This window comes from Megascapheus bottae, chromosome 2 (assembly GCF_031878675.1).
Source record: "Megascapheus bottae isolate mThoBot1 chromosome 2, mThoBot2.hap1, whole genome shotgun sequence".
NCBI lineage: Eukaryota > Metazoa > Chordata > Mammalia > Rodentia > Geomyidae > Megascapheus > Megascapheus bottae.
The window spans coordinates 90,230,435-90,258,144 of record NC_143510.1 but is presented as its reverse complement, the minus strand read 5'-3'; the positions used below and the strand labels follow the sequence as shown (position 1 = coordinate 90,258,144).

Below are 27,710 nucleotides of genomic sequence, written 5' to 3'. Positions count from 1 at the left end.
CTTAGTAGCTAGGATTACAGGTGTGAGCCACTGGTGCCCAGCTAAGACAAAAACTTTTTATACTATTTTAAAAGTAGGACTACTTTATATAATCCTAGCTATTCGGGAGCCTAAAAACTGAGGATTGGACAGCTCAACACCAGTTCTGGGAGGAATCCTGAGACCCTCATCTCCAATTAACCACCAAAATGTTGCAAGTGGAGCTGTGGCTCAAGTAGTAGAGAGCACTTGCTTGAGCAAAAAGTTGAGGGACAGCACTTAGGCCTGGAATTCAAGCCTCAGTACCTGCACACAGAGTAATTCATTAGTGGCTAATGCCTGTGATCCTACCTACTCAGGAATGGAGATCTGAAGATGGTCATTTGAAAGGTGCCTTGCCAGATAATCAGACTCTTATCTAGTTAACTAGCAAAAAAAGAACTATTAAAGAGCAAAAGCTGCATGAGCACAAGAGACCCTATGTTCAAGCCTAGTACTAAAATATACACACAGTGTTACTATCATAGTCACCTTTCAGAGATTTATCATACTTTTCATAAGACCTCTCACCTGAAAAAAATCCAAAGAAAAACTGTTTTAAGTGGCATATGGTTCAAAAGATGCCTCTGAGCTGGGCCCTGGGGGCACATGACTATTAATTCCCAGGAGTGAGGTGGTACAGACCACAAGGTAAAGAACCAGCCTGGGCTACATCTGTTCTCAAAATCGAGGTGCTGAAGTTTTTTAAGGGGGGGGGGGTCCTGGGGCTAGAACTTGGGGCCCGGACACTGCCACTGAGCATTTTGGCTCAAGCTTAGTATTCTACCACTTAAACCACAGTGCACTTCAGACTTTTTGGTGGTTAAGAGATCAAGTCTTACTTCCTGCCTGGGCTGGCTTTGAACCCTGTTCCTCAGATCTCAGCCTCCTGAGTAGCTAGGATTACCAGTGTGAGCCTTTAGCACCCAGCAGCATTGTATCAGTACTGCTTGTATTCGTTTTCTCTACACTTCAACCCAGGGCCTTGGCTGACTAGAGTGCCCAGCAGGGAGTCTAGTTGGGAGGTTGCATTAGAATCCAGGTTCAGAGCTTACTTTGAGGCCTTGTGTAAATTACTTAACCCTGTTGCTGTGTAAGGCTATGTCACAAAAAGTCCTATCTGCAGACTTATCCCTTGTCCCAGAAAGCAGAAACTAGTACTTTCTGTAAATCATTTATATAAACTGTACAATGTCATTAAGAGTACAAATTACACAGACAAGTTATCCCCTGCTGTTGAGTCTCAAAGTGACTAATCATTTAAAGTTGAGGCAAAGATGCTACTGGGAGGCTCTTGGCCATTTTTTTTTTTTTTTTTGCCAGTCCTGGGCCTTGAACTCAGGGCCTGAGCACTGTTCTTGGGCTTTCTCAAGGCTAGAGCTCTACTACTTGAGCCACAGCACCATTTCTGGCTTTTTCTATGTATGTGGTACCAAGGAATCAAATTCGGGTCTTTGTGCATGCTAGGCAAGCACTCTACCACTAGGCTAAACTCCAAGCCCCCCTCTCCCCCACCTTTTTTTTTTTTTTTTTGCCAATCCTAAGGCTTGAACTCAGGGTCTGGACACGGTCCTTGAGCTTTCTCAAAGCTAGTGTTTTACCCCTTGAGCCACATACCACTTCAGAAGGCTTTTTCTATGTATGTGGCATTGAGGAATTGAACCCAGGGTTTTGCACATGCTAGGCAAGCTCTACCACTAGGCCACGCTCCTGGCCCCAAAATAAATTTTTATCATTAGGTGCTAGCTTAGGCAAGAGGAAATGCAACAGGCAGTATATAGTATGTCTTTGGTCATCTAAAGTGGTCTCTTAATTTTGGAGTACTTACTGGATGAAACTTTGAGGTGGAATCTTTTTTTTAATATTTAAATACAAAAGTGAGCATCGACTTTTTTTTTTTTTTTTAAAACATACAGACACCACACACATACACATAGGTCTAATAGCCAAAACGTACAGAGGAAATGAGCTCCTGCTCTGTCCTCCAACGTCCCCATCATCCCCATCTACAGCTAAGGCTTCAGCAAGCCTTGTTCCTTTAAGAGATCCCCGGTGACTGCTATATACTACTGCTCCAATGCATTTTGTCCGTTTTGTATTGTGTGCATGTTTATCCCCAACACGTCCATCTTAAAAAAAAAAAAAAAAAGCCAGGGGTGCTGCTTTCCCACTGGCATTAGTTTCTACCCTAGAATGGGTAGTGAGGAGAGCAATTTACTGAAAGGGATGAGAGCCAGCACTGGAAAAACCATCCACATGGCTGCACTGTGGTATCAGAATGAGGACAGCATGGAGGGCAAAGTTACAAGGTGGGTCTTTCCTTGAGACAATGAGGTCTGGAGAATTTCCCCCCTCGGGCTTGGATAGATCATCGTGCCAAAATTTAAGAAGGAAAAAGAAATCCAAATAATCAGCAGTTCAAACATAACTGAATCTCAAAGTTCTCCCACCTAGACTTCTCAAACATAGCATAACAATCTAGATCTTTCCAGGAAGGGAAGGCAGGGCTCCTGGCACTCCTCCTGATAGCCCTGTGTTAGGCCCTAGAAGTATCTGGAAAAGAAAGAGAGAGAGAGGTGTTAAAACACTGTACTGGCTATGGGTTTCATTTTCATACCTGATGGGGTACACAAAGTTTTCAACAAAGCAGAGCCCCTGGCATCTAGGAGCACGGGCCAGATTGCACTCCCCACCCACACGTGAACTGCCTCACCTATGCCCCACCTATATATACAGGCACTGGAGAAGTTAACTTTTGTCTCCACTGCTGGGAAAAAGCCCAGCAGAGCCTGGGGCTCACCTGCCGCTGCTGCAGCTGCTGCTGTTGCTCCATTTGCAACTTTTCAGTCTCAAAGACAACAGGAAGAACCAGGATCATAAAGGAAGTGGTCCCAATCCACAAGGCTGCCCTGGAAAACCTGTAGGGTGGGGGGGAAGGGGAGCAGGGAGGGATGGAAGAAAAAAAAAATCAGACCAAAACCTAGGCAATGTGGCCAAGAGGGAACCAGGAACGACATCTCCCCCGTGCGCCAATGTCTGATCCGAATGTTCTCTGCCCTCCTTGGGCCACTCCTAACCAGAAACCGTGGGGACAGTTCTGGGAGCCCTACTCTCCCGAGGTCTTATAAAGCAGCTCGGACACCCTGAAACGACCTCGAACCCCCACGTTCGGAAGAGGAGTTAGAAAGGTGACTCCTGTCATCCCAAGGTCACCCAAGCCCAGGTCTGCAGCTTCCAGCGCCCGTGCACGCGGCCGGCTCGCCCTCGCCCCTCACCTGTACATTTTCTGAGCCACGAAGACGGAGAGATCAAAGGTGGCTCCAGCCGCGGACCGGATCCTCTCCGGGAACATCTCCGTCAGCCCCCAGAGTCGCTCCGACAGGGTCTCGTCTAGCTGCGATGGAGGAGGCACGCGTCGCGATCGCGGCGGCGGGATGCTCCACGGCCGTCCGCCGGGAGCCGCCGGGCCCCCCCCGCCCCAGGAGCCGCACCGCACCCGCCCGGCGCGGCCCCGACCCCACCGCCCAGCGCCCCGCCACCTTCGCGCGGGGACCGCGGCACGCGGAGCCCGCACTTCCGGCAGCCCGCGCCCGCCGCGCTCCTCGCCGGGCGCGCGTACCTCGTCGTCGTCGTCCTCCTCCAGTTCCTCCTCGGTCTTCTCCGCGTCGCCTTTCGGGAGCAGCTCGTCGGCGGACACGGGCTCCCCGGCGCCGGCGGCGGCGGCGGCGGCCATGGCTGGAAGGGACACCGGAAGCGGAAGGGAGCAGGTGAGCCCCGCTCAGCGGCGGGCAGAGCGTCTTTCCGGGAACGAGACGCGGACGGGGACAGAACGGCGCCCCCGGCCGCGGGTCCTCCAACCGCCGGTCCTCGGGCCGGCCGGCGCGGCCCCACGCGCTGCCTTCCCCGGTGCCGGGGCCCCGCGCGCCCGCAGCTCCGCGCTCCGTGGCCTCCGTGGACGCGTCGCGCCAGCCCGCCCGGGGTCTGGGGCTTGGTGGCACCAAGAACTCCCATCCAAAGGTTTGCTGGTTGTTTCTTCCGGAATCCCGAGGAGGAGACTCGTGCCCACCGCGCACCCACCCACCGCTGCGGTGGAACTGCCGGGCCGGGACTGCCTAGCGTGCAGGAAGCCCGGGGCTCCATTCCGCGGTACCGCCCGAGGTACCGCTCGGGCGCTGGCCTGGAGCAAAAGAAGTCCAGGGACAGCGCCCCAGGCCGAGTTCACACCCCAGGACGGGGAGGAAAAACGTGCTGCCGACTCAGGAGGCCAAGACCTGAGGATCGCGGCTCGAGGCCAGCCTGGGCACCAACGTTCAGGAGAGTCCAATTAACCACCAGAAAACCCCAAGTGGAGCGATGGCTCAAGGGGTCGGGCGGCAGCCTGGAGCTGAAGAGCTCCGGGACAGCGCCCAGGCCTAGAGTTCAAGCCCCATGACTGATCCCCCACGCCCCCCAAAGAATGCTAGCCTTGAGCAAAACCAAAAACAACTGGAGACAGTGTCCACTCTCTTAATTCATGCTCCAGGGCCAACACACACACACACACACACATCATGAAATGCAATGTTCAGAACTCAGGCAGAAGAGCTTGAAGGATTGATTGACCCCCCCACCCTGTTTTCTCAGGTGCATACAGATACTGAAATAACTAACCTTGGAGTCTAGAAATCCACAGAGGCATGGTTAAAGGTGAAGAGTTTTTTTTTTTTTTTTTGCCAGTCCTGGGCTTGAGCTCAGGGCCTGAGCACTGTCCTTGGACTTTCTCAAGGTTAGAGCTCTACCACTTGAGCCTCAGCACCACTTCCGGCTTTCTTCTATGTATGTGGTACCGAGGAATCGAACCCCGGTCTTCATGCATGCTAGGCAAGCACTTTAACCACTAGGCCAAACTCCCGGTCAGGTGAAGAGTTTTTATTAGCTGATCCCTTTGCCCTTGGCTGAAGTGTCTCAGAACTAAGACCAGCAAGGTTTATAAAGGCAGTAACCACATGCAGGTGGCAGTTTCACAAGCAAGCAAGCTGATTTTATTAGGGGTGGGGATAAGGATAGTGGAGATGGTTAGCGTTCGGCCAATGCAGCTCTGGACTAGAGATTCAAGAGTTGGAGGGCCGAAAAGAAAATGGAAAACTGGGTTTTCCACAATACCAGACAAGCCACCAAAGGTAAGTGCAGACTACATGACTCTGGGAGGAAAATCTAAGCCTGTCCATTGTAGGCCCAGCTGAAAAGTCCCCACCTCCCTTCACTTAATGGCTTTTTATTAATGTCTTGCTCCGACCTCATAAAAACCCAGCTCTTGTCCCAGCTATGACATAGTCTCCAAGCCCGTGGGAAGGCTGTTTTATCTCAATAAGCAGCATGTGGAAAATTGAATCCAGCCTGTTTTCTTCCTTCTCTATTTTCCTTACAGGGATGATCTAGAGAAGGCAGAAGAGAAGGCTGAGGCCAGAATTCTGTGGAATGGGACACTGACAGGCCAGGAATGGAAAGGAGGACCAGAGAAGCAGGATCTTGCCAAAGGCTTCAAGGAGAATGCTCAGAAGCGAGGGTGACATGTGCTAGAGGTCGTGTCATTGGACAAAGAGATAAAGTACCCGCAAGTGAGTGATGCCCCTGCTGCTGGAACCTTGGGCCCCTACATTCTCTGCTCTCCTTCCCTCAGACCCATAAGTTCTGTCTTTCCTCTTTATGCCAGTCAGTATTTGAAACTGGTCATACAGGGCCTCTTAGTGACAGGATGGGTACCTCTGTGAAAGTAATGGAAGCTGTGACCCCTGCCATAAAACAGGCTATACAAGCACAACCAAGCACCTAGAGCTCCGTATTAGGACTCAGACTACACCATATCCTGAAGATTACAGTAACACTGCACTTGTTCCCTCCCGCCCACAGAAATTTCTATTTCCATTCCTCGTGACAGCCCTTCCCTACGCCAGCTCAGCCCTAAACTTCACAAAACTGTTGTCATGATTGAGAGAGAATGTGCCATGGAAGCATACTATTTATGACTTTTTTTTTTTTTTTTTGGTAGTTCATGGGGCTTGAACTCTGGGCCTGGGTGCTGCTGTCTCTGACCTCTTCAGCTACCCCTAGAGCCACAGCTCCACTTCCTATTTTCTAGTTATTGAGATAAGTCTCACATTTTTGGTGCCAGGAGTTTGGCTTAGTGGTTAAAGTGCTTGCCTAGCATGCACGAAGACCCGGGTTCAATTCCTTGGTACCACATACATAGAAAAAGGCCGGAAGTGGTGCTGAGGCTCAAGTGGTAGAGCTCTAGCCTTGAGAAAGTCCAAGGACAGTGCTCAGGCCCTGAGCTCAATCCCAGGACTGGCAAAAAAAAAAAAAAAAAAAGGCTCAAGGGTGAGCCACCACGCCTGGCCCAACAGCTCACTGTTGACTTGCCTCATACCTAACTCCACCCACAGACTGGTAGGCTGTGTGCTGAGTGTGGGGTTCATATTCACACGGGCACATACACACTACTTGCCTAGGGATTATCACATTCACTCAGTGCAAGTCCTTCACTGCAGAACTGTCCTGTATCTCCCAGCATGCGCAGGGTACCTGGCCCTGGCCCCTCAAGGTGCCAGTCATAGACAGAAGGGATGCCCATCAGTGTGACAAACAAGTGCTCCCCATCTGAGGTCCAACCTCTCAGGCCTGGATGTCTTTTTCCTTCCCCCCACCTCCCCACCCTGTCGCTGGTCCTGGGGCTTGAACTCTTGGCCTGCATTCTCCCTCAGCTTTCTTTGCTCACAGATGGCACTCTTTCCCTTAAGCTATTTTTGGCTTTTTCCTGAGATCAATGTTTTCTGCCCAGGCTGGCTTCCTCAGACTTCAGCCTCCTTAACAGAATTATAGAAGACAGCTGCTAGTTTTTGGCCTTGGCTGCTTTCTTCAACTAAAAACGATGAGCCAGGCACTAGTGGCTTGCACCTACAATCCACTACTTAGGTTGTTGAGATCTAAGGACTGCAATTCAAAGACAGCCTGGGTAGAGTCTATTGGACTCTCTCTCTCTTTTCCTTTTTTTTCCAGTCCTGGGGCTTGAACTCAGGGCCTGAGCACTATCCCTGGGCTAGTGCTCTAGCACTTGATCCACAGCACCACTTCCAGCTTTTTCTGTGTATGTGGTACCAAGGAATTGAACCCAGGACTTTTTGTATGCTAGTTAAGCAGTCTACCACTAGGCCACACTCCTGGAACCCTCTTGTTGGACCTTTTTTCTTTTTTTGCTTGCCAGTACTGGGGCTTTAATTCAGGGCCTGCGCACTGTCCTTGGACACATTTTGCTCAAGGCTAGTGCTTTGCCACTTGAGCCACATTGCCACTTCTGGCTTTTTCTGTGTATGTGGTACTGAGCAATCAAACCCAGAGCTTCAAGAATGCTAGACGAGCACTCTACCATTAGGCTACACTCTTGGCCCTCTGCTGGACTCTTACCTCAATTAACCACCCAGAAAAGCCAGAAGTGGTGCTGTGGTTCAAGTTGTAGAGTGCTAGCTTTGAATAAAATTGTTCAGGGATAGCACCCAGACCCTGAGTTCAAAGCCCTAGGACTGATACACAAAAAAGTGTACATTTGGGGGCCAGGAGTTTAGCCTCGTAGTAGAGTGCTTGCATAGCATGGGTTCAATTCCTCAGTACCACATACATAGAAAAAGCCAGAAGTGGTGCTGTGGCTCATGTGGTAGGGTTCTAGTCTTGAGAAAGCCCAAGGACAGTGCTCAGGCCCTGAGTTCAATCCCCAATACTAGAAAAAAGACAAGTGCACACATACCCCTGGATGGTTCTTTTTCTTCTGCATTTAACAGTGTCCTGGACCAGGAAGTGTGGTTACAGACAGAAGCTACCAATCTGATCTTCTGTCCCTGCCCAGCAATTCTCTGTTGACAGACCCCCACCCCCTTCCTGTGGACAAGCCTGGCCTCGGTCATGGTGGGCATACGGTCAGTGTGGGCTTCCACACTGGTCATAACCTTTGCATCCTCAGTGCAAACTGGCAGGTGGACAGAGATGACAGGAAAGGACTGTGCGAAGGACCGAGCCCAGAACCAGACACAGTGGTTCAGAAACTGCAACCACACAAGCAGCTCCCATTTTAAAGCCCTCGGGGCTTCACAGCACCAGGTAGGAAGGATATGGTTGTCACAAAGATGCATATCCACCACCTGTGGCACTTTAGAGGGCTGAAGCCAGGGACCCACGGCAGCATGTGCTGTGGTTTAGGGGCAGCTATGCAGTGAAAGGCTTGCCAAGTAAGCAGAAACTGGTGATTTCTGTGCTGCCCACCCCCAGCAGAACTGGATTCTGATCCACTCAGAGGCTACCCACTCCAACGCAGGCTCTGGCTTCTGCTGGCACGCCAGCACTTCCTGTCTGCTCTGCTCAGGGGTCAGTGCTACTGCCCTAAACCAGGAGGGTGGGCGTGGGAGCACAGGAGACGTCCCTTTCTCAGTCAGCCTTCGCCAGTGCTCTCCTTCAAGCTGCTCTAAGCATTCTTTCAGTAGGCAACAGGAAGTGGAGACGCCAGGCTCCTGTTACCCCTGCTTCCTCCATCCCCCAAGTGGGGGCTCAGCATTTGGCCACCGAGTCCCTACTCCTGTCTAGTTGCGCCTACAGGAACCCATGCTATTGTCTTCAGCCATTCTGTCTACACAGAGAGTTTTTTTTTTCTTTTTTAAGACCATTTAATAATAATAAAAAAAAGTATAAACAAGAAGGTAACAGAAATACAGTGTGCCTCAGAAGGCTAGCCCTGCTGTGAAGCTGAAGCCAAGGGGAGGATGTGGATTTGGGGGTGAGTAATCTTGAAGGGTGGGGAGTGGCCAGGAGAAGGGGGGGGGGCACAGTACCAAGAGAGTCACTCATTCCAGATCCCAGACTCAGGGCTCTCTGGTACTGGTGCCACACCCCCAACACCAGCAGGTGGGGTGAGAAGATGAGGTGCAGCTGTTTCTCCCACCGCATCCATCCATTGGGGTGTCTCTAAGACATGTGCAAGTTGTGTGCTCATGTGAATAGAGTCCCTTTCAAAGGCTTACCACCTCCTACACCTCCCTGAAGCCTGCATGTGGCCTGGCAGCCCCGGGCCTTGCATCTGGAAGCCTTCTAGTGACTGCCCTGGTCTGGCATCTCAGTTTCCCCCACCCAATGTCCCCTCCCTCTTGCCAGCCCAAGGGTGCCAGGGCCTGCTAATGCTGTCCCAGGACCAAATCCACCAGTCTGCTAAACAAAACAACGGGCTCAGCCACGTCCTACTCCCCTGGGTGACGATGCTCCCACTGGGCCTTCACTTCCTCCTCCGGCCCACGCTCTTCAGTTCATCCAGTTCCTTCTCCATTAAGTGGGACTCAGCCGTGGTCTCTGACAGCTGTAAGCAACGCAGACTGTTAGGAAGGCGACAGGCTTTCACTCAGGCCTCTGGGCCTCTCTAGCACTGCTGGCCGGGGGGAGCAGGGGGAGCCTCACCATGTCCAGCAGGATGTCCACCTTCAACCGCAAGAGATTGTTCTCTTCCTCCAACTGCTGGTTCCTCCTGCGCAGGCGCTGGGCCTCCCTCCGATCCACGCCCCCGCTAATCCCCGTGTCTACGGAAGGACAGGCCAGGAGTTAAAGGGGAGAGGTGGGGGAGTCCATTTGTCATCTTGTTGACCAAAATGGCAGGAAACGCAGCCTACCTGCTATCCATTGGCCATTTTCAAACTTCAGGTTTTGTCCCGCCAGGTTCATAGTGGGGGTTCCATATTCAAGTCCCAGCTCCACCTCGCGAGTGGAACGGTCCAACTGTGGGCGAAACAGTTGATGGCATGAGAGGGCATGGAACACGAGCCCTGGTCCCAGCTCCTCCTGCTAACTCCAGATGCCTGCAAGGATGCCTCTCACTCCCCAGTAGGACCAGGCCGGGCCCCAGACCCATGCTCACAGCATGCAAGTTGGAGAGAGAAGCAGACTTCCGAGGAGGTGTCTTCTTCGGACTAAATATGTTCCCAAAGAGAGGCATCTCTGCCTTGATGAAGGAAGGACCACCACTCCCTTCTCCTAGGGGCAGGAAAAAGCCACAGAGATGGTCAGTGATGCCAGGCCATTGTCCTTGAATCATGCTGACAGATGTTTTATTCCACAGCTATTACCGACCCTGCTGTAACTCCTGAGAGTGGGGCCATCATTGCGTGGGCCCGAGAAGGCCTGCCTGAGGACTTCCCCTGCTCAACAGCAGCTCCATGGGTAGGCAGTGGGCTTAGACCTCGCACAAAGTATCTCATTTAACTCCCATGCCCACCCTTCCACAAGCTCCCCCTCCTCACGATATCTCACAGATGAGTTCAGAATGCTATGGTTTGGGTGGGAGTTTCTGCAGCCAGGGCAGAGTGGCTCCATGTGAGGGAACCTCAGGTGAGTCTCACACCTGCAGGGTGAGGTTCCTGTCCAGGGCAAGAACCACCTCTCCTGCACACAGCTGAAAGCTACACCCCCAGACCCACAACAGTACCCTTCACTTTGTTGTTGTTGTGGTGGTGGGTCATGAGGCTTGAACTCAGGGCTTTGGCATTGCCTCTGAGCTTTTGTGCTCTAGGCCAGCACTCGACTACTTTGAGCCACACGGCTCTAATCCCCGTTTTGGGGTGGTTAATTAGAGAGAAGAGTCATGGTGGGGCTGGGAGTTTGGCCTAGTGGTAGAGTGTTTGCCTAGCATACATGGGCATGGGTTTGATTCCTCAGTACCACATACAGAAAAAAGCTAGAAGTGGTGCTGTGGCTCAAATGGCAGAGCACTAGCCTTGAGACAGTCCAAGGACAGTGCTCAGGCCCTGAGTTCAAGCCCCAGGTCTAGCCAAAAAAAAAAAAGAAAAAAAGAAAAAAAAGGCCTCATGGACTTTTCTGCCCAGGCTGGCTTCAAACTGCTACCCTCAGATCTCAGCCTCCTGAGTAGTTAGGATTACAAGTAAGAGCTTCCAGCGACTAGCCTCTCACTTGCTCTTATGTCACAAGGTCACCTGTCCTCTGTGAGAGATGAGATGTTCCAAAGAGGAGCAGCACAACACAGCAGAGTTAACTCAGTTCCCAGAAGAGTGCTACCATGCTGTGCACACAGGACCAGGGAAGATGATTGTCCAACATCACTCAGACATTCATAAAATCAGACATTAAAAAATCTATAAATCCCAAGTCCAAGGCTTTGTCAGTTTTATACATACACACACACACACACACACACACACCCTCCAGATCAAGGCACAGACCATTTCAGCCCCCACGATCCTTGCCCATCAACTCAATAACTATGGACTCATATATGAGGTCTTCTTTTACATCTGGCCTCTTATACTCAACATCAAGTTTATGAGATTTACCTGTGTTGTGGTAGTCATTTGTTCATTTGCATTGCTGTGCAATATTCTATTACACAATCACACCAAGTGTTATTTGTCCATTCTATAGAAGATAGATGTGTGGACTGTTTCTAGTTTTTTACTATTACCAATAGTACTGCTATTTGGACCTGCATTTTTGAACATCTTTGGGTCTTCTACTTAGAGGAATGGTTGTTTGTCATACAGCATTTGTATCTTTAGTTTTAGTAGAAACTGCCAAGTGGTTTTCCAGCTGTGGAATCCATTAAACCCTATCTGTGAATGAGACCTTTATCAACATTTAGTGTCACTTGCTTTTTATACATATTAGTAGATATGCACGATTGCCTTAATTTGCTTTTCCCTAATAACAACTCCAACTGAACACTGTTTCATATATTCTTTGGATACACAGATTCTTTTTGTCGCATGCTTGTTAAAACTTGCCACTTTTCTATTGAGTTAACCATCACTTTATTGATTTGTAAGGGTTCTTTATATAAGCCAGATGCCAGTTGTTATCTATAGTACTGAAAATGACTTCTCCTACTGGACATCTGTGCCTCACTCATGTAATCCGAGCCAGTCAGGAAGCTAAGATCTGAGGATCAGAGTTTGAAGCCAGCGTGGACAGGGAAGTCCATGAAACTCTTATCTCCAATTAATAACCAAAATGACACTGCAGCTTAAAGTGCTAGAGCACAAAAGCTCTGAGCCAATACCCAGGCCCTGAAGTCAAACGGTAGGATCAGCACCAAAAGAAAAGCAAAAACCAAACCAAAACAGGACCTTCCCCTAGCTTGTATCTCGCCTTTTTCCATTCTTTTCTTTCCAAGGCTGGTCCTCTACCACTTGAGCCACACAGCTCCACTTCCAGCAGGCCCGCGGTGGCTCACGCCTGTAATCCTGGCCACTCTGGAGGCTGAGATCGGAGGATCCAGGCTCCCAGCCAGCCGCCGCACTACAGTCTGTGAGACTCTTATGGCCAATTAACCACCAGAAAACCGGAAGTGGGGCTGTGGCTCAAGGGGTAGGGCGGTAGCCTTGAGCTGAAGAGCTCAGGGACAAAGCCCAGGCCCAGAGTTCAAATCTCACGACCGACAAAAAAAAAAGGGTCGTGACCACGGGTTTGTCGGCTCCGGCCGGCTTCCACCCTGGATCCTCAGATCTCAGCCTCCAGAGCAGCCAGGATTACAGGCCTCGCCATCTGCATCCAAGTTCCCTAGAGTTAAGGGTCGGGGAACACGCTCCCACTCGCCCCACCTTTTGTCATCCCTAGGGCGGAGGCCCGAGCGGTCTCCTGGCCTCGTAAACACCGGGCTTCGCCGCCTGCCGGCCTCACAGACGTACCTGATGTGTCCAGAAGCTGGGGACAAGTCACCCTTGAGACCTCCTTCGAAGACCAGACCCCAGCCCGGGTCACCCGCCGCGACCGCGGCCGGTGGAACCCTGGCCCCCGGGCCGCGCTTGCACGCATGCGCAGCCGCGTCCCGGACTCTACCACCGAGGAAGGAGGGGGGGGTTGGTGTCCAAGGCGAACCAAACCAGCGTTCTAGCCTGCTTCGGAAGCCCCGTGGACTCCTGTGGACCTACGAAGGATAGCTGACTCAGACGGTGTCCTCTGCAGTCATTGATAGGCCCCCCGTGGGAGAGGGTAGAGCGAAGAGACGTCTTCATCCCCCTACGAACGTGGGTCTGCCGGCCACGCCCCGGCGGCCGTCGCCGTGGTAACGGCGTCAGGCGGGCCGACGCGGCGGGGGGGGGGGGGTCACCCGCTTCCATTGTGGTGGAAAAGGTGAAGGAGGGGATGGGGGTCCGGCGTTGCCGAGACGACGCGAGGACTCCCGGTAACAAAATGGGCTCCGCTCGCCTCCTTTCCCGCCCAGACCTCAGGGCAGAGGGCGCCCCTGTGCGGGGGAAGAGGGGCGTCGGCGGCCGGGGCTCTCCCGGAACCCAGCGAAAGCGCCCGGTAGGACCGCGTCCGCTGATGCTTCCAGGTAAGGCTGCCGGATGGCGGGTGGAGGACGGCCTCCCGCCTGCCACCCTCGGCCTCGGGGTCCTCTACCGGCAAAACGGAGCTCCCGGGAGCGGACACCAGCGCCGGATCCCCTAACGAGCTGCTACCCCGCACCAGAGCTCCGCGTGGTTCCTGGCTGCCGTGCAATGAGGAGCGACGGGGCCGGGGTCCCCAGCTACACCCCAGCACTGCCAGCCCAGCCACAGCCAATCGCAGCATAAACCTCATAGGTAATGTGTGGAAACGTCTAGTGCCCATACCTTTTAGGGTCAAAACAAAGATCAATATAGTTAATTTGAATAATGCTTTACATAACTCCATATGTCCACAAGATTCTCGTTTCAAATATAATTAATATTTAAATTTTTCCTGTGTTCGATTTTTAAATGTAAATGAATTAAAAATGTACTTGAGGGCCTGAAATCAATGTCTTACATCTGTAATCCTAGCTACTTGGTAAACTGAGATCTGTAATTCAGGGTTTGAAGCCAGGCCAATGGTTAATCTTTAACCACCAGAAAACTAGTAGTGGGTCAAATGGTAAAGCGATAGCATAGCATTGAGCAAAAAACTAAGCAAGAGACAAGTCCTGGTGGCTCACGCCTGTAATCCTAGCTACTCAGAAGGCTGAGATCTGAGGATCTTGGTTCAAAGCCAGCCTGAGGAGGAGACTCTGAGACTCCCCAATTAACCACCAGAAAACTGGAAATGGCACTGTGGCTCTAGTGGTAGAGCACTAGCCTTAAACTGAAGACTCAGAGACAGTTCAAGCCCCATAACAAAAACAAAAACAAAATCAACTAAGCAAGAATGACCAGGTCCGGGGCCGGGAGTTTGGCCTAGTGGTAGAGTGCTTGCCTAGCATGCATGAAGACCCGGGTTCGATTCCTCAGTACCACATACATAGAAAAAAAGCCAGAAGTGGTGCTGAGGCTCAAGTGGTAGAGCTCTAGCCTTGAGAAAGTCCAAGGACAGTGCTCAGGCCCTGAGCTCAAGCCCAGGACTGACAAAAAAAAAAAAAAAGAATGACCAGGACCTTAGTTCAAGCTCCAGTAGACAGACAGACAGACAGACAGACAGACACACACACACACACACACACACACACACACGCCAGGCACCAGTGGCAAAAAAAAAAAAAAAGAATGACCAGGTCCTTAGTTCAAGCTCCAGTAGACAGACAGACACACACACACACACACACACACACACACACACACACACACACACACACACGCCAGGCACCAGTGGCAAAAAAAAAAAAAAGAATGACCAGGTCCTTAGTTCAAGCTCCAGTAGACAGACAGACACACACACACACACACACACACACACACGCCAGGCACCAGTGGCAAAAAAAAAAAAAAAGAATGACCAGGTCCTTAGTTCAAGCTCCAGTAGACACACACACACACACACACACACACACACACACACACACACACACACACACACACACACACACGCCAGGCACCAGTGGCTTATGCCTGTAACCCTAGCTACTCAGGAAGCTGAGCTATAAGGACTGAGATTCAATGCTAGCTTGGGAAGGAAATTCCATGAGACTCATTTCCAGTTAGCCAACAGAAAGTTAGAAGTAGTCCTATGGCTCAAGTAGAAGAGAGCTAACTAGAGCAAAGAAACCTTAAGGACAACTTCCAGGCTCCTGAGTTCAAGCCTCAGGACCAACATAAATAAATACAATTTACTCTTTTTTTTTTTTCCATTTGGTCATGGGGCTTGAACTCTGGGCCTGGGCACCATCCCTGAGCTCCTCAGCTCAAGGCTACCACCCTACCCCTGGAGCCACAGCACCACTTCCCGTTTTCTAGTGGTTAATTGGAGATAAGAATCTCATAGTCTTTAGTGTGCAGGCTGGCTTTGAACCTCCATTCTCTGATCAGCCTCCAAAGCAGCTAGGATTACAGGCATGAGCTACCACACCTGGCTAATTTACTCTTTTTTTATGCTAATAAGATTCAAGTGGCTAGTGACCACTGAGATGAGTCACATAGATTTAGTTTAACTGCTTTAGTGAATTATAATTTATAATTATTTAACTATTTGAATTATACAAGTCTCCCATAGAAGATGTAAGCCAGAAGGGTCAAGATTGGTTTACCTCACTGTCCTGTCCCCAGCAGAAACACATTTGTTGGCTAGTGGGAGGTGTCGATTGAGTCCTGTGTCATCCTATCTGACTCCAAAGTCAGCATGACTTTTATGGAGGAGAACAGGGTAGCTTTAAACTGAGGACATTCAAATCTCAGGGGCCAGAATGTATGCTCCCTGATGGCAGAAAATTCCTTATTCTCCCACTCATGTGTCCTCCAGCCCATAGCACATGCTTGCCAGCCTGTATTCAGTGCATCCACTCTTTTCCCACTTCCTTCTCCCCATGTAATGACAGTAAAAATCTGAGTGTGTTTCAGAATACCCTTAAATGGTAAGATGAAAAATTCAGCAGGGAACTAAGTGTATTTTAAACATTTCTCATAGAAGCGTGCTATTGAATTCTTCCACAGGCATGAGTAATAAAGTCAGGCTAAAGCATGAGCTTATTGACAGCCAGCTAAACCTGGCTTCTCAGAAAACATGTTGTTTTCCAGTCATGCTAGTGAATGGATAGGAAGAAACTGAGAATCCCCTTCCTCCACTACCTCTTCCTTCTTTCCCTGTATGGCTAAAGATTAGGAGTAAAGGGAAGAAAACATATATTAACTTGGCTCTGAGGTAGACTTTCTTATGATCCAGATAATTTGGGCCAGTCCAAGACGAATAGCCTCTTTGGATTAGAAAGTATGGCGATGGAATCCAAAAGAAATGAATTATTGAGTGATTATTTAACTATTAGTGATGAATTGCTCACTAAGGAGTGATATCTAGACACAACTTATTCCAGTTTGGTATTTTAAATGCTGTAATTGATAGAGCTAGAACTCTGGGCTTTCATAGAGCAGGTGTGGTACTAATGGCCCAGAATAATTCTAGGTTTTCCAAAGATGGATCACCTGTGCCAAGTCCCATAGATGGAAGGGCATGTATTAATAGTGCAGTGTATGACTTGCATGGACAAGGACCAGGAAGGGCAGTGGCTGCATGACTGGGGAGAACAGAAGGTGGAACAGAAGACTGAATTGCTGGAGATGTTAAAGGGAGTGTCGTTAAAAGAGACCCTGGATTCATTTTTCCAGTAAGCTTGATAAGGATATAAGTCTGTGATTTCCCACAAGCAGGACTGCACTGGAGGGTCAGTATATGGTAGAGCTGGACTCTTGGCTGAAGCCAGGCACTGGTGGCTCATGTTTATACTCCTAGCTACACAGGAGGCTGAGTACCACAGTTCAAAGCCAGCCTAGGAAAGAAAATCTATGAGACTTATAGCTCCAGTTAGTCACTAGAAAACTGGAAGTGGCTCTGTTGCTCAAAGTGGCAGAGCAAAGGCCTTGAGTGAATTAGCTCAGGGGCCTCCCTCAGGCCTGTACTGCACAACCAAAAGGAAAAGGAATGGTGGACCTGTGGCTCAGTTGGTAGAGTACTAGCCAGTGAGTAAAAGTGGCTGCAGGTACTGAGTTGGAGTCCTGGTCTCAGACCTAGTAAAAAGAAAAGAAAAAAAAATAGGCTTTATACCCAGGCCATGACCCATATGTATAATCCTAGCTGATCTGAGGATTATGTTTCAAAACCAGATCTAAAAGAAATGTCCCTAGGACTCTTATTTCCAATAAACTAGCAAAAAGCCAAAGCTAGTCAGGAGTGTGGCCTAGTGGTAGAGTGCCTACCTAGCATGCATAAAGCTGGGTTTGATTCCTCCGTACCACATACACAGAAAAAGCCAGAGGTGGTGCTGTGGTTCAAATGGTAGAATGCTAGCCTTGAGAAAGCCCAAGGGCGGTGCCCAAGCCCTGAGTTCAAGCCCCAGGTCTGGCAAAAAAAAAAAAAGCCGAAATTAGAGGTGTGGCTCAAGTGGTAGAATGCCAGCCTGGAGCATAAAAGACCAAGCAAGATTGCATGGCCCTGAATTCAAGCCCTAGGCTCAACACACACACTCACAAACACACAGTGGACTTTATGTCAGGCATGGATGGTTAGTGCCTGTAATTCTAACTACACGGGAGGTTGAGATGGAGTGGACTGTAGGCTCTAGGCTGGCCCTGGCATATACATGAAACCTCTTCTTCACTAATAGCTGAGCCTGGTAATGTGTACCTGCCATCCTAGCTACAACAGACTAAGATTTCTGTTCCAGGTCAGTCTGGTTAGAAAATATTCATGAGACTCCAGCTCAGTAAAAGAAGCTGGATGTAGTGGCACATAGAGGTCATTCTAGCTATGGCTAGAGGATGGTGGGGCAGATGCATATCTGGGCAGGAAGGATAAAGCCTGTCTGAAAAATAATCACTAGCATAGGGACTGGAGATGACATTCTGTGGCTAAAATTAAACCACCCTTGAGTCAAGCCCACTTCCCATTTTCTAGAAATTAATTGGAGATAAGAGTCGTCTCAGGTTCAGCCAAGGAGGGGTGGCTCACGCCTATAATCCTAGCTACTCAGGAGGCTGAGATCTGAGGATCAAGATTCAAAGCCAGCTTAGGCACAAAAGGACCTTAGACTCTTACCTCCAGTTAACCTCTAGAAAATGGGAAATGGGGCTTGGCTTCTGGGTATGGCATAGCCTTGAGCTGAAGAGCTCAAGGATACTGCCAGGCCCAGGAGTAGGGTAGTAACCTTGAGCTGAAGAGCCCAGGGACAGCACCCAGGGGAGTACAAGCCCTATAACCCTATGTCTCAGCTGGCTTTCAACCTTGATTCTCAGATCTCAGGCTCCTGAGTAGCTAGGTTTACAGTCATAAGCCACTGTACCTAGCTTCTCTTGGGTTTTCTAAGATGGTTCCATGCTGTTTGTGATTTCTAGGCAGCTGATTGAAGGAAGAACAAGATTGGAGTGGGAAAAGAGAAGCTTTTAGACGTGGAAACTTTGGCAATTTGTTAGATTTGGACAATGGAGTCTTCCAAGCATCTGGAAGTCATCAACTTGACCAACTTTCCAATGATACCCATAGATGAGCACCTGACACTCTCGCTTCGTGCACGGCAGGCAATGGTGGACACTTTGAGACAGGATTTAAAGGACCATCCACCCTGTATCCTGGCTATATGCCCTAACCAGTCAGACCTCAGAGCAAAAATTAGTGCTACTGTCTATAACTGTTCTTACTTACTAGCCTGTGCTACACATTATGCTTCTCCCCCCTAAGTTTAAATTCTAGTTGTCATCTAAAATAACATGAAACTATGAGGGATGATTTTTTTGCGGGGGGTGGGGGAGGGGTCAGTTGTGGCATTTTGCCCCCGCCCGAGGGGTTCTGTCAACTGGGACCCGAGAGGGAACCGTACCTAAATGAGTGAGACAGACAAACACAAGGGGATGAGACCAAGACAGTGTTCTGACCAAGGTCTGTTTATTGAAAACCAGAAGGGGTTTATATAGGGCCCTAAAGCAGGAACTAAGCTCAGTGGAATTTTTTAGTCTGCACTAGTCTCAGCAATGAAACATACAAAACAGGAGATGGAGCCTGGGAAAACAGGGCAAGTCTGTGGTTAAGATAACAGTCCAGATGTTTGTGGTCTTTCCTGAAACAGAATAGAGCAGCCTAAAACTATTTGCTAAGCCTATCATGTAAAAAGTCTTAGCCAACAAGTTAAGAGACCCTGAGGCAGTTTCCAACAAGTCCCCCTTTTTGTTTTTATAAGTGAGCGCATATGGCAACATCGGCAACATCGGCAACATCGGTAATGATAGGCATTAATCTGAGAGGGGAGACAGAGGCACTGATCTTTCATGCATTTTGGAGGCGGAAGGAGGGAATCGATCTATTGTTTGGCAATCGTGTCCCTTACTCAAAGCCTCGGATGTCGTTTTGAGAAGGAGAGGATTATCAAGGGAAACGGTCCTGTACTCACAAGATTGTGTCCCATGATGATGCGACACCAACCCCTGTGCTATCGTGTGTGTCTCTCAAGGGGTCCCACATGCTAGCTTTACTAGCCCCTTTGCACTAGCAGTGCACCTCTTAGGCAGATGCCTTCACCCAGAGGGTGTGTGCCATGTGGGACTAAGGCGCAGTTCCCACAGGAGAGCCATATGGTATATCCTCAAGAGCCAATTGAGGATAATGAACTTGTATGGGTTTTGCCATCAGGGTATCTACCTGCTGCTTTACGAATGAAACAAGCCTGTTGACAATACATGGTCCAATCATGGCAATAAAAAGAAGGGCAAAAAGGGGGCCAAGGAAGGGGAGGAGATAGGGTAAAATCCCATCGAGCCCGCTCAAAAGCAGATTTTCAAATAATTCCCTGCGTCTTTTTTCTAAATCTTCCTGTAATTGTTTAATTTTTGTGCGAACAATACCCGATTTGTTGGCATAAAAACAGCAATGTTCTTCCAAGGCCAAACAAATGCCTCCTTGAGCAGCAGTCAGAAGATCTAAACCTCTTCTGTCCTGAAAGACTACTTCTGCAAGAGAGCCTATCTGGTCTTGTAGATCATTAATGGTGCCTGATAGGGTTGGTACATCATCTATAAGTTGTTGGGATAGGAGGCGGTAAGAATGTATGGCTGTGCCTAAGCCGGCCGTTCCCGTGCCCACAGCAGTCACTATGCCCAAGCTTGCAAGAAGTGGCAGGGCCTGAACAGCTCGCTTGTGTCTTCTTACTAGGGGATCTAGGCTAGAAATAGGTAAGGGCTCGTCCCCTGACACAGTACTTATATCAGGGAGTAATAAGGCAAGAATGCAATCACCTGTCCAATTGAGCGGTAGTCTGGGATAGGCCAGGTTTCCTCCACAGACGAATACTGTGCCGTTAGGGGGCAAAGAGACGGGGTAGGTGAAGAATAATTATTTAACATCCAGCAATAATCAGAGGGGTAAGTACCAACATCAACATCCATGGTATTGTTTTGCATTGCTCCTGAAAAGCAAGTTGTAAAATTACCCATAGGCTGTATCCTAAAAGGGAGGCCAGGGGAGCACATATCCTTAGCACTTAGACTATAATTGGCAGAAATAGCCAAAGGCATAACACCCCCCCCCCCCCTGCCAGGCAAAGCCAACAATCACTAGCAAGCGTGGAGTTAGAACCATTGAGTAAGAAAAAGGTGGTGTTTAGGATATCCATTGTATTTGTATCTAATTCTGAAACCTGAGATTTGGGCAAGGTTAGGGGATGATATACAAGCTTAGGCAGTTGGGGTTTTAGTGAATTTAGTACTTGAATATGTTTAACAGCATCTGTGGGCCCTCCTCCATTGGATACGCCTCTAGGGGCCTTAACGGGCTAGCAAGAGGGTTTACCAGCAGTACCTTCACAACTGGCAAGCTGTAACTGGGTATGGTAACTTGTATGTCCAAAAAGGCCGCTGGTCACGTGTGTGGCTTCCAAGAGAAGCGGTTTTTGTCAAGGAGGCTTGGAAATACTGAAGGCCTTGTTTGCCCAAACAAATAGAGGCAGATGTATAGCAAGAACTGTGCATTGCTGTGGTATGTGTGCAAGATGCGGAGCAACTTTGCCTAGCTTGGCCTGGGATAGGGGGAACTATTTTTGGCTTATTTTTACAAATCCGTTCAGGTCTGTGGAATCCTACAGATTCGGTATTTCTCTCTGCGCGGAGGTAGGTCACCTTAGTTGTGCAGTCAACTGTTTGGGTATAACTACTGGGGGCCTCAGAATCTTGTGGAGATTGGACGGTAGGGGACCGAAGCCTCAATATACAAATTTCTGTAATAAGAATACTTCAAATAGAAGGGTTCACATCAGGACTTTTAACTGCATCTCTAGCTTGTCAAAACACAGGATGGCCGCTAAAATTTGTTCTGTTTCCCAAGAGGTCCCACTTGGCCAATTCACAAATTACTGGGATGGCTATAATAGCACAAAGACAAACAATAAGGAGAAGTCCCAGAATGATGAACGGGATTTTCCAGCTAAGTTTTTCCATGTGGCACCTGTAAAAAGAAGAAAAAATTCTCAGGGCCCACTATAGGCTCTGGAGAGGCATTATTAAGCTTTAGGGATCTCACTGGTTGGTGGCTGGTCATCATCTTGTACCGTACTGTCAGTTGGTTTTAGAAGCCTTTCAGGCAGCCATCAACATGGTCGAACACACATGCTGATCCTCGTCCCCATTATCAGGACAGGATCTGGTCCTTTCCACTGAAATGTTAATGGATCCTTCCACATAGTTGGAGCAAAATTTTTATTTGTTTGAGGGTGCCACAGCCGATCAGCTGCAGATTTTCCATTGATGTCTAAGGTAAGGAAATTAATGACGAATAGGGCATGATGAAGAATATTTTTGGGGGATCCTTTGGTAGAATATAAGTGCCCATTTTTTATTTTATGAAGGGTATTTTTAATTGTCTAATGAGCCCGTTCAACAATTCCCTGGCCTTGAGGGTTATAGGGGATGTCAGTAATGTGTTTTATTTGTAATTGATGACAAAATTGTTGAAAACCTTTTCCAATGTATCCAGGGCCGTTATCAGTTTTAATAATGTTGGGCTTTCCCATAACAGCTAAACAATTAAGAACATGAGCAGTAACATTTTTCGAGGCTTCGCCAGTATGTAGTGTGGCAAAAATGAACCCACTAAAGGTATCAATAGTAACATGAAGGTATTTAAGGGTACCAAAGGAAGGGATATGTAACATCCATTTGCCATAATTCATTAAGAACCAATCGTTGAGGGTTAACACCTAAGTGGGGTACTGGCAATAGGGTAACACAATTTTGACATTGTTTAACAATGTCTTGCTTGTTCCCTGGTAATTTTAAACATAAGGCGGAGGGTTTGGGCGTTTAAATGATGTAAAGCATGAGCTTGTTGGGCTTGGGTTAGAGGATTAGGTTGTACATAAAAAACCTGTTTAGTGGCTAAATCAGTTAATTTATTGCCTGCAACAAGGGGTCCGGGAAGCTCAGTATGGGCCCGAATATGTCCAACATAAAATGGGTACTGTCTCTGATGTATATAGGATTGAATAAGAGAGAAAAGGGGGGAAGCATTGGTGTTAGGTTTAATATAGGGAAGTCTCAAGTAAAGGAATAGAATGAGCAATATAGGCACTATCTGTATACAAATTAAAAGATTGGTTGGGGAGTTGCGCAAAGACTTGGAGAACTGCAAAGAGCTCCGCCAATTGGGCTGAAGTATAAGGTGTGTTTATGGAGGTGACCTTGCCCTGAATGGAAAAGGCTGCTTGCCCACTGGAAGAGCCATCGGTAAACACCAGGTCTGCACCAGCTAATGGCACTCTTTTTGTCAGGGAAGGAAAGGTAAAGGATTGATGCTGCAAAAACTGTAAAAGCTTGTCGGCGGGATAGTGATTGTCAATTTTACCGGCAAAGGAAATACAAGAAATGGCACAATTAATATCGTTTTGTACTAGCCATTGTACTTGTGAAGGGGTATAAGGCGTAATAATTTCATCAGGGTCTTTGCCAAAGAGCTTGCAGCTTTGTTCTTGTCCCATAGTTACTAGGTCTCCTACCCACATAGGATAAGATGTTAGAACTTTAGAAGGAGAGGCTGGCAAATGAAGCCAATAAAGGGGACCTCCTTGCCATAATACTCCAGTAGGGATGACTCTGGTAGCACAAATAATAAGCTGGAAGCGTTCGTTATAATCCAAGTAAACAATGTGCTGGGCTGAAATAGCTTGTTCTACCTTAATAAGAGCCTCTGTAGCAAGGGGGGTTAAGGATTGCGGGGAGAGGGGATCAGAACTTCCTTTGAGTATGTCAAATAATGGTTTTACCTCACCTGTGGTCAGTTTTAAATAAGGCATGAGCCAATTAATATCTCCTAGAAGCTTTTGGAAATCATTAAGGTTTTTTTAAATGAGAAGTGCATATCTGAATCTTTTGGGATATTATTTTATGAGGGAATAACTCAAAGCCTAAAAACAAATAGGATGGTTTTAACTGTATCTTATCAGGGGCAATTTGTAACCCTGCCTTTACAAGCAGTTGGGACATTTCTTGAGACACTTTTAGTAGGGGCATAACCTCCGGTCCTGACAACAAAATATCATTTATATAATGAATAACGTATATGGAGGGGTAAAGTTTTCTAAAGGTGTCAATAATTTGTGCTATGAATTTTTCGCATAGGGTAGGGCTATTAGCCATTCCTTGTGATAATACCTTCCATTGATATCGGGCCATAGGGCCTTTAAAGTTACTTACAGCTAGGCTGAAAGCAAAATGCTGCCTATCATCGGGATGAAGGGTATTGTAAAGAAGCAATCCTTTAAATCTATTACTATCTTTTGAAAATTTTTTAGGGATGGCGGCGGCTGGTGAGGGGAGGCCAGGCTGCAAGGCTCCCATAGAGACCATGGCTTTATTGACTTGTCTCAAATCCTGCAGAAGTCGCCATTTTCCTGTTTTCTTTTTAATAACAAAAATGGGTGTATTCCAAGGAGAAGTGGTAGGTTCAATCCTGCCAGCAGCTAACTACTCCTGCACTAGCTCTGTGGCTGCCGCCAGCTTTTCAGTAGTAAGGGGCCATTGATCAACCCACACAGGTTCCGTCTGTTTCCAAGTGATCTTGTCTGCGTGGAGTACAGGAATGTCAATGGCCATTATTGAAAAATTTTAAATCCTAGGCCAGTGCGATCTAATTTGGGTGGCATCTCAAGAGGGAAGGGGAGGCCCTGCTTTTCTTTTCCGAGCCCTTGGCCAGGAAGAAATCCTTGACTAAGCATTTGCTGTTACAATCTCATTTGGCCCACACATAAAAAGCTTCATTTGAGAGAGAATATCCCTCCCCCATAAGTTAACTGGGATATTTGGAACTGCATAGGGTTGGACTGTGCCTCTATTTCCTTCTTGATCCTCCCATGTTAAAATTTTTGAACTCTGGAGGGGGTTGGAGGACTGGCCGATTCCTTTTAAATGCGTTAGAGAAGGGGTAAGTAGCCAAGTGACCAGCCACTGATTTTGAGCAATAATGGTGGCATCAGCTCCTGTATCCAAAAGTCCCTCAAATGACTTTCCTTCTAATTTTAAATGTAATAGGGGGTATAGAAGGGGTAATGGCCTGGACCCAGTAGGCATCGGAGGAGCTGAAATTAGAGGATTCTCTAGATTTAGAAAAGCTAGGGTTATTGGTATTTAGGGGTAATAAAGCCAGTTGGGCGATTCTCTGTCCCAGATAAATGGAGACAGGGCTGTCCTGTGTAGAGGCCACAATTTTTATTTCCCCTGTGTAGTCATTATCAATTATGCCAGGTGAAATATTAAGTCCCTGAATTACTGAGCTGCCTCTTCCTAAAATAAGGCCGAATACATTTGGCAGCAGGGGCCCAAATACTGTGGTGGATAAGAGCTGGGTTCCCGCCTTGGGAGTTAATATTGTATGGGTGAAGGAACAGAGGTCAAGTCCTGCGCTCCCTGGGCTCCCTGGGGTGGCCCATATGAGGGATGAGACACTACAGGGCCGCCTGCTGTGGGGGAACAAATCTGACTGCCCCAGAAGTTTGTTGATTGGGGCCCTGAGGCTGGCCCCTCCTGTAGTTTCCTGCCAACCCAGGAGTTAAAGGGTTTCCTTGAATATCTGTCTTGGAGTGGCATTCAGAGATCCAATGTCTGCCCTTTTTACACCGTGGACAAAAGGGTGGGATTTGTCCTTGCCGTGGGGAATTTCCCGGGGCTGGGGGCGTTCCCGAGCAAAATGTCCAGCTTGACGACAGTTAAAGCACAGATGCGTCTTTTCTGGATGTAACTCTTTGAGTGCAGCTGCGACGGCCAAGCCAATATTGTGGGAAGTGGGGTCTACATCTGAGCAGATTTTTATATAATCAGAGAGAGCCTTATGGTGCCGATGAGGCCGTAACGCTGCTTGGCAGGCGGCATTGGCGTTTTCAAAAGCCAGGTGTTTAATAAAATCACTCTGTTTCGTCCCTACCAGAAATTCGTTCAGAGGCTTCAGTAAGCCTCCCCACAAACTCCTTATAGGGCTCTTGTGGTCCCTGACGAATTTTAGCAATGGAGGAAAAAATAGAACCGGGGGAAGGTATTGCTTTCCAGGCCTGTAATGCAGCGAGCTGGATCTGTGCCAACAACCCAGGGGAAAACCTGGTTTGCTGCTCATTAGTATTATAGGGGGCCTGTCCTAATAATTTTTTGAGCGTCCATTTGTCCGTTTCTGGCTTAAGGACAGTGCTCTTTTCTTGTTCCCGACATTTTTCTGTATAATCAGCTTTCCAGGAAAGATATTGACCTTGGCTGAGAACTACTTTCGCTAGGGTTTCCCAGTCATTAATGGTGAGATATTGTGAGCATAAGGTTTCCAACAGAGACATAGTAAAAGGGGCAGTCGGCCTGTAAGAGGAAACAGCGCTCTTCAGTTCTTTAATTTGTTTAAATTTAAAAGGCTGGTAATTCTGAGTTGTTTTTTTTTTTTTTTGCCAGTCTTGGGGCTTGAGCTCAGGGCCTGAGCACTGTCCTTGGACTTTCTCAAGGCTAGAGCTCTACCACTTGAGCTTCAGCACCACTTCCAGCTTTTTTCTATGTATGTGGTACCGAGGAATCGAACCCGGGTCTTCATGCATGCTAGGCAAGCACTTTTAACCACTAGGCCAAACTCCGGTCCCTAATTCTGAGTTTTGATGATTACTCGGGGGGCCTCTCTTTCCCTCTTCTTCTGACTCTCCCTCACTCTGGCTATCAGAACGTCCTATTTGATCTCCTTGAGGGGAGTCGTCCCCTGACTCCTCTCCATCCTGCTCCGGGGCCCCTAGTTCCTCATTTTGGCTGTTGCCGCCCTGGGGTAGTTTAACTTGAGATCGAGTGACAGGAGAGGCAAGTAAGGGAGGGGCCTGCTGTTTTACACGAGATTTGTGTGGATTTTTTTTTTTTAATTTAAAGTCTCCTTTATTTATTTATTTATTTATTTAGCCAGTCCTGGGCTTGGGCTCAGGGCTTGAGTACTGTCCTTGGACTTTCTCAAGGCTAGAGCTCTACCACTTGAGCCTCAACACCACTTCCCGGCTTTTTTCTATGTATGTGGTACCGAGGAATCGAACTCGGGTCTTCATGCATGCACTAGGCCAAACTCCCAGCCTTGTGTGGATTTTTTAAGGGCCTAACTTTTAGCTGGGAGGAGATGTCTAAATCAAGCTAATGCAAAGCCTGCAATAAATTAGCCTGCTCCTTTTTTGCCTTGAAAAGGGTAGAGAGGGTTTTTGTTTCCGCTGTCAACTGTTTTATGGCTCGCTGAGTGGTGTCAAGGAGATTCTGAGAGGGCAGAGTCAAATCAGCGCTGACGGGCACAGAGGCATAAGGAGGGGGGTGGTGACCGCCGTATTGGTCTCCCTCACAGGCAGCAGCAGCTTCCTCTAGGGAAGTTTGGTCCTCAGGGGGAGTTGTTAAAACCGGGTAAAGGGATTTATTATGAGGAGTAGGGCTTTCCACCACGGGCATGGAGATAGCAACTGAAGGACAGGGGGATGGGGAACGGAGAGTGGCAGCTATTGGTTAATATCAGGAGTAGTTTTAATATCAGGGGTATGTGACCGCGACGACGCAATGCTTTTGCAAAAATCTTCTCCATCTTTTATGGCCTGTGAAGCCTCAGGCTGAATATGCTTTATCTCAAAAACCTCTCTAATTAAATTCCAATAAGTGAAAGCAGTTACAGGGACTTTCTCTGGTCCAAAAGTTTTATAATAGTCCTGTAAACAGTCCCCTACACGCTTCCACCGAACCTCATTGAGAGTGCCCTTTTGAGGGAGCCACGGGCATATATCCCCGAGGAGGACAAAGAAATGGGTGAGATCCTTCCTTTTAACCCTAATTCCTTGTGTTTTGAGTGAAGCCTTTAAGCCTTGAACAAATAACTCTTGTTTACTAAGTTTCTGTCCCATTTCTTTGAATTTCTCCTACCTTGGCAGCGGAGGCTGGCGGGTATTCCTCATCCTCTGAATATGGGGTGGCTTTGACTGCACAGTCCTTCTCAGTGGCGACGCTTTAGGTCGGAGTTCCCGTGCCAAACACAAGGGAATGAGACCAAGACAGTGTTCTGATCAAGGTCTGTTTATTGAAAACCAGCAGGGGTTTATATAGGGCCCTAAAGCAGGAACTAAGCTCAGTGGAATTTTTAGTCTGCACTAGTCTCAGCAATGAAACATACAAAACAGGAGATGGAGCCTGGGAAAACAGGGCAAGTCTGTGGTTAAGATAACAGTCCAGATGTTTGTGGTCTTTCCTGAAACAGAATAGAGCAGCCTAAAACTATTTGCTAAGCCTATCATG

The 27,710-nt window shown here is 48.3% G+C and overlaps 3 protein-coding genes across 4 annotated transcripts in view; 1 reads left to right on the top strand and 2 right to left on the bottom strand.

Moving 5' to 3' along the window:
* Nucleotides 1-1,856: 1,856 nt before the first annotated feature.
* Nucleotides 1,857-3,771, bottom strand: Tomm22 (translocase of outer mitochondrial membrane 22). The gene is made up of 4 exons (XM_090328726.1): nucleotides 3,638-3,771; nucleotides 3,294-3,412; nucleotides 2,819-2,936; nucleotides 1,857-2,571 (listed from the first exon to the last, which is right to left on the bottom strand). The coding sequence occupies exons 1-4, from the start codon at nucleotides 3,749-3,751 to the stop codon at nucleotides 2,497-2,499; spliced, it is 426 nt and encodes a 141-aa protein (XP_090184852.1). The 5' UTR covers nucleotides 3,752-3,771; the 3' UTR covers nucleotides 1,857-2,496.
* Nucleotides 3,772-8,685: 4,914 nt separating this feature from the next.
* Cby1 (chibby 1, beta catenin antagonist) lies at nucleotides 8,686-12,848 on the bottom strand. Of its 2 annotated transcripts, none has more exons than XM_090328724.1 (5): nucleotides 12,720-12,848; nucleotides 9,941-10,056; nucleotides 9,696-9,801; nucleotides 9,487-9,605; nucleotides 8,686-9,388 (listed from the first exon to the last, which is right to left on the bottom strand). In XM_090328724.1, the coding sequence occupies exons 1-5, from the start codon at nucleotides 12,844-12,846 to the stop codon at nucleotides 9,308-9,310; spliced, it is 549 nt and encodes a 182-aa protein (XP_090184850.1). In that variant the 5' UTR covers nucleotides 12,847-12,848; the 3' UTR covers nucleotides 8,686-9,307. The 2 variants fall into 2 exon arrangements, with proteins under 2 accessions (XP_090184850.1, XP_090184851.1); XM_090328725.1 differs by lacking the exon at nucleotides 12,720-12,848 and adding an exon at nucleotides 12,633-12,693.
* Nucleotides 12,849-13,529: 681 nt separating this feature from the next.
* Nucleotides 13,530-27,710, top strand: part of Fam227a (family with sequence similarity 227 member A) — a 47,327-nt gene continuing 33,146 nt past the window's right edge. The window contains exons 1-2 of the mRNA XM_090328727.1: nucleotides 13,530-13,616; nucleotides 18,303-18,531. Of these exons, the coding sequence (XP_090184853.1) occupies nucleotides 18,390-18,531 (142 nt within the window). The 5' untranslated portion in view covers nucleotides 13,530-13,616; nucleotides 18,303-18,389. The remainder of the gene's footprint in view (nucleotides 13,617-18,302; nucleotides 18,532-27,710) is intronic.

What these genes read in the sequence shown, in the direction of transcription:
- Tomm22 (XM_090328726.1), bottom strand. Translation starts at nt 3,751, where the DNA reads ATGGCCGCCGCCGCCGCCGCCGGCGCCGGGGAGCCCGTGTCCGCCGAC. An exon ending in AGGAGGACGACGACGACGAG is followed by an intron (nt 3,413 to 3,637) that starts GTACGCGCGCCC and finishes CCTCCATCGCAG; the next exon opens with CTAGACGAGACCCTGTCGGA. An exon ending in GTGGCTCAGAAAATGTACAG is followed by an intron (nt 2,937 to 3,293) that starts GTGAGGGGCGAG and finishes CCCACCCTACAG; the next exon opens with GTTTTCCAGGGCAGCCTTGT.
- Cby1 (XM_090328724.1), bottom strand. Translation starts at nt 12,846, where the DNA reads ATGCGTGCAAGCGCGGCCCGGGGGCCAGGGTTCCACCGGCCGCGGTCG. An exon ending in CCAGCTTCTGGACACATCAG is followed by an intron (nt 10,057 to 12,719) that starts GTACGTCTGTGA and finishes TCCTGCCCCTAG; the next exon opens with GAGAAGGGAGTGGTGGTCCT. An exon ending in TGGACATCCTGCTGGACATG is followed by an intron (nt 9,389 to 9,486) that starts GTGAGGCTCCCC and finishes CGTTGCTTACAG; the next exon opens with CTGTCAGAGACCACGGCTGA.